This window comes from Mixophyes fleayi, chromosome 1 (genome assembly GCF_038048845.1).
Source record: "Mixophyes fleayi isolate aMixFle1 chromosome 1, aMixFle1.hap1, whole genome shotgun sequence".
NCBI lineage: Eukaryota > Metazoa > Chordata > Amphibia > Anura > Limnodynastidae > Mixophyes > Mixophyes fleayi.
The window spans coordinates 106,573,925-106,587,238 of record NC_134402.1 but is presented as its reverse complement, the minus strand read 5'-3'; the positions used below and the strand labels follow the sequence as shown (position 1 = coordinate 106,587,238).

At 42.1% G+C, this 13,314-nt stretch overlaps 1 protein-coding gene across 3 annotated transcripts in view; it reads right to left on the bottom strand.

The window, feature by feature from the left end:
* SLC10A7 (solute carrier family 10 member 7) overlaps positions 1 to 13,314 on the bottom strand; it is a 140,365-nt gene that overhangs the window by 86,374 nt on the left and 40,677 nt on the right. For all 3 annotated transcript variants that reach the window (XR_012688598.1, XM_075199072.1, XM_075199063.1), the window contains exon 5: positions 96 to 134. Coding sequence is in view for 2 of the 3 variants with exons in the window: in XM_075199072.1 (XP_075055173.1) it covers positions 96 to 134 (39 nt within the window). In the remaining variant the exon portion in view is untranslated. The remainder of the gene's footprint in view (positions 1 to 95; positions 135 to 13,314) is intronic.

Here is a 13,314-nt window from a genome sequence, read left to right as displayed (position 1 = left end):
GCAGTGAGCAGCTGGTAGCTCCGTAACACGCCATGCTGCGGTTTGATCACATAAATGCTGACATAGTAACGAAGTAAAATGTTATAAAGACTCACCAAGAAACTCCCAAATGCAGAATTGAAGATAGCAGCAGCCTATAGAAAACAGAAAAAGAAAACATATCAGCTATGAATGTGTTGCTCTTTTGTATTCTCAGAAATTCAGTAACACTTGTACATTATCTTCAAAAGGATATCAACACATTCTACTGACCAGCATTCCAGTTTGTACATACACAAGTATATAGAACACTTAATTGTATTCAGCAATCCTCATATCATGTAGTCTGACTTTATTAAACCTGTTAAACATTGTACTGTCAATACCACCGAACACTGTTATTATAAATGACCCTTCTGCCGACTGCCCACTTTAATGAGTGGATGCAGCACAAGTGTCCTGCAAGTGGCGCTGTGACTTTAAAAAAAAAGTAAGCTTTAGGAGGTAAACACAAATATAAATTAAAAAGGAGTATTTAGAATGCAAAAAACACACTTATCACATGCAGTAAATATGTCAGCTCCCAGGACAAGTGAGACAGTACTGTGTGCAACCTACGCAAATACAATGGCTGAACAGCAAATTGTACCTGATAGATACTGTAAAATATTGGCAACTATGACACATTTTGTAAAGGAACAATTGCTGGACCTATGCGGATCATATGTGGTTCCCGAAACGTTACGCTATGTATCTCTCTCATCTTGGAGGACAATAAAGCAGCTCAGATGTGAGTTCTGTGTTTAATAAACATGTGTGCATCCTGCCTGTACCTGTGGTACTGCTGACTTCTGTGTGGGGAGCAAGAGGAGTGGAAGCTTTTGTGTCTACTACTACTACATCTATTTAAGCAACAGGACTGAAGACTGTGCAGATATGAAGGCGTCCCTAATATTAAATGGTGGACTGTTAAGCCATGCAAAACTACCAGTTAAATACACCACCTCACAGGTTGCAGACAGGTGTTAACATTTAGTATGGTGCAATGCCCATAGATAAACTAATATATTTAAGGCAGCATCACTGTCCCATTATTGTCAGTAATTATATGAAACATGAATGAGAGTCAATTAAAAAAACAGAATAAAAATAAAGAAGTTTAAATAAATGTTGGGGAACAGGCCAAGTTGATAGTAATAAACGCTCAGGAGTGATGTTTTCACTTGAGCATGGTAGAAGCTATTGTATGGAATCCAAGCTTCCACGCTGTCATAACCATGCACAGTACTGTTAAATGCTAAGAGCCCTGCAATAAAGAGTGCTATAAAAAGACCCATAACACACAATATACGTATAATAACAAATATACTCAAATCAGGGAATGTCCAAACATTTCTAAACAAAAATATTAACCAAGCAATTCATAGATAAAAGAATATTCTACTAATTTTGAAATATATGTATAAATACTTTTAAACTGCAAAGTACGCACATGTGCTATTGCTTTATGCACCGATTGGATAATATACAACAAACAATAACCATAAACATTTTAAGAAAGAGCCACCCTTTTCACATTCACCAACTGACAATAAGGGGGGAATTCAATTCCCCGCAGATTAATGCAGCGTTAATCCTACTACCGTTATTACGGTAAATTTAACCCGGCTTCCTGCTCGCAGCTCAGGGAGCTGTGAGCAAAAAGCCGGCGTTGAAATTACCGTAATAACGCTATTTAAGCGCACTATTACCGTAATAACGGTAATAGTGCGCAGGCCGCTGTACTTTTTACAGTAACGTGGCGAATTGAATCCCCCCCCACCCCCCAAGATTATTTGCAAATTATTGTCCAAAATTTCTAAATATACTTGTATGGTTGAGAATTCAGCCAACATTTATTAAGTGAGTTTGAAAAGACAGAGGTCTGAGCTTTGACATCCCTCTCCCTTCTGTATTCACTACAACAAAACTTGTCATGACTATCTTAATAATTTAACAAGTCTCTGGAAAACAGTTAACCCTTAGTACTACAAAAGAGTATAAAAGATGAAATGCTGTTTTTCATCTAGACAGCAACACATAAGGGATAAACAGTGCTTGCAAGTCATCTTGCAAGTAAATTAGGGAATATGAACTTAAAAATAGATTTAGTGGACATCACATTTAAAGTTTAAAGCACTGAAATGTCCCATTAATATTATTTATTTTTTACATAATAAAGGTGTTCTCCAATAATAAAGGAAAATGAAATCCTGTAAAAATCAAGCAAAGAATCCAATATTCTACTGTTAATAAAAAATGAGATATGTCAAGAAGTTTTTAAGCTCTGAACTTGTCATCTGTTCCAAATAAGGATGTAATCGAGTGAGTGCATAATGAGATCCTAACAGCAATGATCTTACTTGTCATCCTTAAGCTTAGAAATTATTCAGAAACTTCAATAATTACACTAAATTTTCCTTCACATCACGCAGGGCCTTAGGTTCCCTGGTCACATGCTGGGTTAGGCACAGGCTGTGAAGTCTTTGCAGACACTTGTATTTGACAGTATCTATATTTATACTGCAAGCAGCACTAACTAGTAAATAGAATCAGAGCTTGACTATCCAAGAGGCCAACTAGGCTGCAGCCTAGGGCGCTAGGCTTTTTTTTTTTTTGGGGGGGAGGGTGGGACAAAATTGTGACATGGGGAGGTATAATTTAAAAATTCATTTCAAAATATTAGAGAATAGCTGTTCTCCAAAAAAATGTAGTAAGGTTTTAATTCCCATTAAGGGGGAGTTGACTTTTACCTACAACTTATTAGTCTGGTGTGCAAAGCGAGGGGGCGCTACGAGTGTATTATCCTAGGGCAGCCTGGATCCGTAATCTAGCCCTAAAGAGAATATCGCATGACCTATAGAAATATGTCAAGTTACTACACACGGGTTAGGTATGGCTGGAATATGATGTCTGACAATTCCCTGCTATATGCCCTAGGGCCAGGTGACTTAAAAGGTGTGTGTCTACTGTTTGAGCACGTTATTGCATTCCTCTCCTCATGTGATCATGTTAGTGAGTACAGGGTAGGTAGCATAGGACAGGAGCAGGGTCATAGTGTAAGGAGAGGAACACTGTTTGTCATATAGTGAAAGGAGGGAGTTCCCAATAGCATAGAGTAGGGATCTCCCATCACAGTGATGCAGTAAGAATGTGGTGTCAAATGCACCTCTGTAAGAAAAGAAGATCATACATCTAACTTGTCTTTTTTAGCGTGAAAGCTGCCACAAGTTGCATGGCAGAGTTGGAACAAAGGGCAATCAGAGAATCCAATGGACAATCCCTCCAGTGGCCAAACTATAATAAAAAGTGGTAAACTTAATGTTATCAAGCAATAATTCTTTAATAAGACACCTCACAGTCATGGAAAGAGGTCTACAGAGTGCTAGGTCTCTAACATGTATGTTTTAGTGTCTCGCCAGCTGTTGTGGAGCTACAAAAAGCATTACCATCCTCTAGCAGTCTTTGGCAGGGCATGCTGGGACATTGTAATTTTGTTTGCTGCTAAAATATAAAAATTGCCTTCTGTAAAAGCTTCTAGGAGCACCCACTCATACAGTAGCGGTAGCCTGACAAGGCATGCTGGGACTTTGTGATTACCCATAAGCTGGGATCTCACAGGTCTCCTACCTCTGTCCTAGATGAACCACAGAACATCAAAAACACATTGGCCCAGAGTCATTAAGGAAAGTAAGGCAAAAAAAAAAAAAAGGAATAAATTTAATCCTGGAAAAACAATGTTAAAATGCAAGGGCTGCAAATTAGTATTTTACTTTGCACATAAGGAAAATACTGGCTGTTTTTCATCTAACACAAATACTTTATACCTTTATTTTTACACTGAAATTTAAAAAGTTGATCTAGGACATGCCCTACCCGAAAATCTGTCCCCACGTTTTAAATTTACCTCTCCCTCCAATGCAACATGGTTTGCCAAGGTGCAAAGTTACTCTTTATTTTTTATTTTGCTCTTCTTAATGACTTGGGCCATTATTTTAAAATCTCAATTTTACAATGGAAAATAACATTCTGTTTCTTTGAACACTGGTCTATCAAAATAGCTCCACATTTAGCCAATAACCAGGAAAAATTAACCTAAAAATTCAAACTTGTCCCTTGAGTTAAACAAAGTGTTTGTGAATGGCTTTTGGCCATACCCATAGCAGCAATGTACAGCAGGGGGTTACATCAATACCTTAACTGATCTTATGTTCTGCAATGAGCATGTTCTTAAAGATTAGGTCATTCCTAAAAATCCCACAAGGGGGCAACGTCAAATCAGGGTCTTTGAATGCAAGATTCTGCACCACTTTTTGTTACTTAGTTTTAGTTAAATAAAATCATTAATATTATCCACAAACTAATATATACCTTGATTTTACAACTAGAAAGCATACATTTATGATGTGTAACAAGTAGTACCCAAACCGAAAAACTTGGAATATGGAGGAGCGCACAATGTGCCAAAGACACACAAAGAAAATAGATTGGGTATATTCTGGGCTCACTTTACCTATTTATCCCATGCAATCATTTACATTTTAATTTAAAACAAATTGTCTTAAAATAAATGAACACTGTTATAATATCAAACCAGATCATATTGTCCCTTAAATACATTCTGTGCACAGGTGATGTATGTTTGGGTGTAGAGCAGTGTTATAATGTTCACAAACATAATTACCAAGATCATTTCTGTGGGGTTGCAAATAACACAGAATCAGGCACAACCTGGGCTGATGCTTAAATTATGAGCTCGTAGTTGTCTCTTCTTAAATTTAAATAAGATGCCATTTTCACAACCAGTTCAAATAGACTGTACACCTTCAGATGACTTTAAATTTATGGGCTTACACCAATACTAAACTATTAAACAGACTATTTAATAGTCTATTAAATAGAGAAGTAGGAAAAAGTCCTTGAATTTCCCTACAAAAGAGCTTAACCACTTTAAGTCCGTGCTTCCCAAGTTACCTGCCTGGTTAAGGGTGGGGAGGGGTGCTATGTTACTATACTGTGTGATGGGAGGGCGGGCTGGCTGCTATGTCACTATACTGTGTGAGGAAAGGGTGGGGGGCTGCTATGTCACTATACTGTGTGATGGAAGGGTGGGGGGCTGCTATGTCACTATACTGTGTGAGGGGAGGGTGGGAGGCTGCTATGTCACTATACTGTGTGAGAGGAGGGTGGGAGGCTGCTATGTCACTATACTGTGTGAGAGGAGGGTGGGGGGCTGCTATGTTACTATACTGTGTGAGGGGAGGGCGGGGGGGGCTGCTATGTCACTATACTGTGTGATGGAAGGGTGGGAGGCTGCTATGTCACTATACTGTGTGATGGAAGGGTGGGGGGCTGCTATGTCACTATACTGTGTGAGGGGAGGGTGGGAGGCTGCTATGTCACTATACTGTGTGAGGGGAGGGTGGGAGGCTGCTATGTCACTATACTGTGTGAGGGGAGGGTGGGGGAGCTGCTATGTCACTATACTGTGTGAGGGGAGGGCGGGCTGGCTGCTATGTCACTATACTGTGTGAGGGGAGGGTGGGGGAGCTGCTATGTCACTATACTGTGTGAGGGGAGGGCGGGCTGGCTGCTATGTCACTATACTGTGTGAGAAAAGGGTGGGGGGGCGGCTGCTATGTCACTATACTGTGTGATGGAAGGGTGGGAGGCTGCTATGTTACTATACTGTGTGAGGGGAGGGTGGGGGGGGCTGCTATGTCACTATACTGTGTGAGAGGAGGGTGGGGGGCTGCTATGTCACTATACTGTGTGAGGGGAGGGTGGGGGGGGCTGCTATGTCACTATACTGTGTGATGGAAGGGTGGGAGGCTGCTATGTCACTATACTGTGTGAGGGGAGGGTGGGGGGGGGCTGCTATGTCACTATACTGTGTGATGGAAGGGTGGGAGGCTGCTATGTTACTATACTGTGTGAGGGGAGGGTGGGAGGCTGCTATGTCACTATACTGTGTGAGGGGAGGGTGGGAGGCTGCTATGTCACTATACTGTGTGAGGGGAGGGTGGGGGAGCTGCTATGTCACTATACTGTGTGAGGGGAGGGCGGGCTGGCTGCTATGTCACTATACTGTGTGAGGGGAGGGTGGGGGAGCTGCTATGTCACTATACTGTGTGAGGGGAGGGCGGGCTGGCTGCTATGTCACTATACTGTGTGAGAAAAGGGTGGGGGGGGGGGCTGCTATGTCACTATACTGTGTGATGGAAGGGTGGGAGGCTGCTATGTTACTATACTGTGTGAGGGGAGGGTGGGGGGGGGCTGCTATGTCACTATACTGTGTGAGAGGAGGGTGGGGGGCTGCTATGTCACTATACTGTGTGAGGGGAGGGTGGGGGGGGCTGCTATGTCACTATACTGTGTGATGGAAGGGTGGGAGGCTGCTATGTCACTATACTGTGTGAGGGGAGGGTGGGGGGGGGCTGCTATGTCACTATACTGTGTGATGGAAGGGTGGGAGGCTGCTATGTTACTATACTGTGTGAGGGGAGGGTGGGAGGCTGCTATGTCACTATACTGTGTGAGGGGAGGGTGGGAGGCTGCTATGTCACTATACTGTGTGAGGGGAGGGTGGGGGAGCTGCTATGTCACTATACTGTGTGAGGGGAGGGCGGGCTGGCTGCTATGTCACTATACTGTGTGAGAAAAGGGTGGGGGGGGCTGCTATGTCACTATACTGTGTGATGGAAGGGTGGGAGGCTGCTATGTTACTATACTGTGTGAGGGGAGGGTGGGGGGGGCTGCTATGTCACTATACTGTGTGAGAGGAGGGTGGGGGGCTGCTATGTCACTATACTGTGTGATGGAAGGGTGGGAGGCTGCTATGTCACTATACTGTGTGATGGAAGGGTGGGGGGCTGCTATGTCACTATACTGTGTGAGGGGAGGGTGGGAGGCTGCTATGTCACTATACTGTGTGAGGGGAGGGTGGGAGGCTGCTATGTCACTATACTGTGTGAGGGGAGGGTGGGGGAGCTGCTATGTCACTATACTGTGTGAGGGGAGGGCGGGCTGGCTGCTATGTCACTATACTGTGTGAGAAAAGGGTGGGGGGGCTGCTATGTCACTATACTGTGTGATGGAAGGGTGGGAGGCTGCTATGTTACTATACTGTGTGAGGGGAGGGTGGGGGGGGCTGCTATGTCACTATACTGTGTGAGAGGAGGGTGGGGGGCTGCTATGTTACTATACTGTGTGAGGGGAGGGTGGGGGGGGCTGCTATGTCACTATACTGTGTGATGGAAGGGTGGGAGGCTGCTATGTTACTATACTGTGTGAGGGGAGGGTGGGAGGCTGCTATGTCACTATACTGTGTGAGGGGAGGGTGGGGGAGCTGCTATGTCACTATACTGTGTGAGAGGAGGGTGGGGGGCTGCTATGTTACTATACTGTGTGAGGGGAGGGTGGGGGGGCTGCTATGTCACTATACTGTGTGATGGAAGGGTGGGAGGCTGCTATGTCACTATACTGTGTGAGGGGAGGGTGGGGGAGCTGCTATGTCACTATACTGTGTGAGGGGAGGGTGGGAGGCTGCTATGTTACTATACTGTGTGAGGGGAGGGTGGGAGGCTGCTATGTTACTATACTGTGTGAGGGGAGGGTGGGGGGGCTGCTATGTCACTATACTGTGTGAGGGGAGGGTGGGGGGGCTGCTATGTCACTATACTGTGTGATGGAAGGGTGGGAGGCTGCTATGTCACTATACTGTGTGAGGGGAGGGTGGGAGGCTGCTATGTCACTATACTGTGTGAGGGGAGGGTGGGAGGCTGCTATGTTACTATACTGTGTGAGGGGAGGGTGGGGGGGCTGCTATGTCACTATACTGTGTGATGGAAGGGTGGGAGGCTGCTATGTCACTATACTGTGTGAGGGGAGGGTGGGGGAGCTGCTATGTCACTATACTGTGTGAGGGGAGGGTGGGAGGCTGCTATGTTACTATACTGTGTGAGGGGAGGGTGGGAGGCTGCTATGTTACTATACTGTGTGAGGGGAGGGTGGGGGGGCTGCTATGTCACTATACTGTGTGATGGAAGGGTGGGAGGCTGCTATGTCACTATACTGTGTGAGGGGAGGGTGGGAGGCTGCTATGTCACTATACTGTGTGAGGGGAGGGTGGGAGGCTGCTATGTTACTATACTGTGTGAGGGGAGGGTGGGAGGCTGCTATGTTACTATACTGTGTGAGGGGAGGGCGGGCTGGCTGCTATGTCACTATACTGTGTGAGGGGAGGGTGGGGAGCTGCTATATTGCTACAACTGAAGCAGACAGCAACTTGTGCACTTAGACATGTCAGATTTACATAGATAACACACTAAAATGAGAGTCTCAGCTTAAATGAATTACTTTCACTGACCATTGGTGTTTTCAAACAGCTCTAAGAACATGGTATTTGAATTTTGAAGAAAATAAATGAATTGACAAGATGACTACACGTAAGAAATATTGAACCATGAAATTGAATGATTGAGCAGCACTCATTTAAGGACATTGTGGAAATGTGAGAGATGAAGTTTACAAGTTGAAGATACAAATCTCAAGCATCAAAAACAATGTTAATTCCTCACTCTTAACAGCGAATGGCCCTTCTGGTAATAGCTACACAGTTGGGATTAAGGTCTTTACTAACAAGGTGCAAATCTAACCAGCATCGATTGTGTGGCTAAGTGAACTCAATAGTAATGCACTGTGCGGATTGGTGGGCTCCATAGTAAAGCCCTGTGCGGATTGGTGGGCTCCATAGTAAAGCCATGTGCGGATTGGTGGACTCCATAGTAAAACACTGTACGAATTAGTGGACTTATACACTGGGCACAAGGCCATTGATGTCACAGCATCTCAAATGACTGCAGTCTCTGATTTTTTTTTATATCTGTAGCAGACCTCAGTAGAATACGGTCCTTCAGTTATTGTCAGTGTTTAAGCTGTCTATAATGGAACAGGTATGTAATACTTTATTTTTAATAGTGCTGCAGCGGAAGTTCAGGTTAACACTGAACACTATTTAACTTCGATGGGTCATATATGAAAATTCCAATATGGGGGTTTTTATGGCCTTTAATGTAGTCAATGGAAATAGTTTAAAATTAATCTTTTCCTACATGTTGATACTGTATAGAACATATAATAGCTGTTGTCATTTTCATTCTAGATTTTAACAGACACCCTTAAAAGTCTCTTACACATATTTCCCTTTACACAATTTGTTGCATTATATTCTAGTAAATGCACATATCAAGTATAAGAAATTATATTGTACTCTGAATGGGGTGTACACATTGCAGACTCTATTACCACAACTATATCAACAACAAAACAGAAATTAGGCAAGCGATTGTGGGAGCTAAATTGAATATGCTGTCACTCCTTACAGAAATTAAGTTGCTTTTATGGAAGTGCGCTTTAATAAGATGGCAGCGAGGACATTGACAGATGGGAATGACACAGAGGAGAGAGTGTAAGCAGGACATTATGTGCGTGTGACTCTGTTACAGCCTATTTGTCACCGACTATCCTGAATGACTTAGACCTTTCTTAAGGGGCCTATTATTCTCAAATTCAGTTATTATACAGCAGTTATTTGGACATATATTATGAAGATGATGACAGTTAATAAAAGAAGTCTTCAGCAAGCACTCTTTTTACATAAAGTCCCGACCCTGGTTTCCTGCAATTCTTTGGTGAATGTGATATTACAAGCAGGACTGGCTGAAATACACCCGGGCTTTTAAAAAGACTGTTTAAATGCATACAAAAATCCAGGCACACTGTGATACAATAAGACAGAGTAATAGTTAAATAAAACTGCCCATAACCCAAACATACCTATAAAACATAAGGTAATGTGCAACAATGACACATGTATCGTTGATTCCCAAATATTAAATTAAAACAGTTGTTTTTCCCCTCATTTTACATCAATTTCAACAAAATATAAAATGACAAAACTGAAATGATACAAGCTGTCATTACACTTTTTCTTTTAAAGCTACACAAACAGTATTAACTATTGTCAGTTTACGGAACTGTAATGAGGTGAGTGATTTACAGAACAAAAATGTTAGACTAATTGATAAAACACAACTTACAATATGTTTCTTTCATACTTTCGGTACTGAAAAGTTCCTAATTCGGGGGGAGTTTTTCTACGACTGTTTCAGAATTGAATCATTTTTGTGTTACTTCTATAGTTGATAAAGAGCCAGCACCTAGCAATATCACAGATTACATGTACTCAGTGACTGAATTAGGACACCAGCATGAAAAGTGAATCTGCTTAGGCCATGGTGGTGCTCTGATGTGAGAATGCAGGGGAGAGTGCACACAGACCAGAGGGGTAGTTTATTGGGATTCTAAAAGTGATATATACTTCATTCACATTGGTGACCCTGCATTATCCTGGGTGACAGAGCCTCCCACCCCAGCAAATTCCCGGGTCTACCGGGTTTAGTGTGAGCTCCCTGGGCTGCGAGCTGAAATCCAGCGAGTAAATTACCGTATTAACGGTTTTCTTTTTGGCGGTGGCACAATTTTATTCTATTGTGCAAGAAGAACAATACTGTGTGTTTCCTTGGGAAATGCATTACAAAGAGAATTGGAAACACTAGAGAAGTGATTGGTCAGTGGAGTGAGATTTACATTAATGTCCTATTGAATACAGCATAGGCATCATATAAATAAAATAATACTAATAATTTCCCCCGAGCGCTCCCTGAAGAAATATCCTCTCCCTCCTGGACATATTCTGTTTTGGGTCAAGGACTAATAAATGCAGCTCATAACTGCGCTCCACGCAGCACGGTCAATTCTAAAGAACGGATCACATGAGTACAGCAGTCTGTATTGGTCCTACAAAATTCATGTACATTGGAATAAAAGAACAGGCTGGGGGTAAAGGAAAGGTTTTATTGTCTGAAGGTTCACTTGTCACACATTATTTAATCGTTTCCTTCTGCATGTCACAGAGGTTCCTACCTGTGGCATCCAGCACTGCAGAGGTTACCCATTAAAGTGTCAACTAAAAATGGAATGTGCCCCTGACTTTCCCTTCCAATTAAACTATAATATATACACATGTACACAAAACGCATGGTTGGAATTCAAATGTCTGTGGCTTGAAGAGGATTTTATATCTATGCTATAAGCAAAACCACCTTTTTCTCTTTGTAGTTTTCAAAAGTATAAAAAATTTATGATGTGATCATTCTCAGTACTCTGGTCAGCACTGACCTATAGTCTGTGACAGATATACACCAGTCTGGCAGGAAAGTGCACCTACAAATATTGGTAGCTACTGTATTTGTCTGTGCATGGTACAAGTAATATTTATTTTCCCTTTCCCAAGGTAAATACTGTTTGATGTGCCTGTGCAGGATATTTTAACTTACATCATTTCTTAAACAAGGGTATTGAAGATTCAAGCTGTCTAAATCTCTATTTACATACAAGATCCTAAGATGCTGACAGGATGAAATCTCTCCACTGGTTCACTGACATCTCTTTGTAGACCTGATCTTTTTTTTTTTTCTTTTTTGAGCCCTTTTGCCCTTTCAATCATGAAGCATATTACTATACTGTCAGGAAAAAGCAGAGCCGAACAACAGGGAGCCCAGCTGGGATAGGAAGAGGGCAGGAGGCTCATGCATTAACATAATAATCCAGCTGCGCTCCCATAGGCCCTTAGGGCAGACAGCATATTAGGTAGGCCTCCTGTGCAGACCCTAGCGGAAGCTGCCTGTCAACCGGTGGCAGTTATAGACTGCTCAGTAGCACCAGCTTCATCCAGAGCCAAGCACACAATTACTTTACTGATAAAGACAGGAATCCATCTTTTTATGTCTGTTTGATATACTTCTTGCACTTGACCTATTAATTCTTTTACAAAAGGCTTTCTGAAGGCTACGGCACAGATTATTAAAGCAGACCTCACGCTCCTTACATCCAGGAAGGGCACGCAAATGTACTGGTCTGCAACATTTTACTGGGCTCACCGAATTAAAATAGGCCTGGTACCCGCACATTATGCACACATTTATAAACACAAATTGACAGTAACTGAAGAAAAGGTGATGTTGTGCATAGCAACCAATCAGATTCTGTCATAGCTAGTACAATTCAGAAAATGGTTGCTATGGGTTACAGTGACATGAGGAAAAGTTTTTACTAATGCCGGTAACTAGCTAACCAACATGTACATTACACTTAATGATTATAGGACAATTTAAGTTTTTGTTCTCTGTTTGCATGTCTGAATAAAGTTCAACAATGTAGTCTACGTTACGTTCTGAACAATTGGGAAATATTTAAGAGTAATAATGAGTGTGTGAAACATTCCACATACTGGCAGGAGTATGCTCACTCTGCTCTGATCATCAGAATAAATGATGTGTTAGAGCATTTCCACTACAGGATAGGCTCTTAAATGCTTCAGAACAATCACATGAGTTTACACAGAACAGCGCCACAGACGGCGAGCTTGCATCAGGCCTAAGGTAAAATAGCAGGAAGTACAAGAAAGTGGGGGGGTAAAGCTTTATAGATAATAATCTTGGGAACAGTAAGGGTGTTAATGACTTGACTCAGGCTGCTCTGTTAATATTCGCTATTTCAGTCCTGCATGACAGGTACACTTTGTGTGAATTATTTACACATACTCTTTATTTTTAAAAAAAGAAATTCATTAATAAATAATAATAATGATATGATGCCATGATTAACACTCTTTTAAATTTATATGGTTTTCCCTCTTTGCATTTACTAATGTAAGGGATAATGTACTTTATCGGAGCCGTCAACCATAGGATGGAGAATTCAACTCCCCGAGATGTGCAGTGGAATAACTCTGGAACGATGAAGACACTCCACAGCAATGTAACAGCTCTGATTTTTCTTTGCATCCCATAGAGGTACATAGGAAAATCCGTGATGTTCAGGTACCGTAGTACCTGGAAATGAGTACAGCCGGACATTGCCATGATGCTCAGCGGTCCAATTAATCAATTTATCTAGTGGCCAAAACAGCATTAACAACAATATTTGCTCGGCCTTGCCAAATACTTAATGTTCAAAAAAGCATCTCTCAGACTGGGAGTACTCTTGTCTCATTTAATAAGAGTAGTCTAAATCTTATAATTTGGTTTTAAAACGTGTAATTGTTTTCAATATAATGTACTTTCAATGAACACAGTTTACATGATGCCTTAAACATCCAAATTTGAACTGCAGTCTACTTCCCCACCCCCCAAAGATCAGGTTTAAAGGCTATCTTGTGCTTTAAATCAAAAT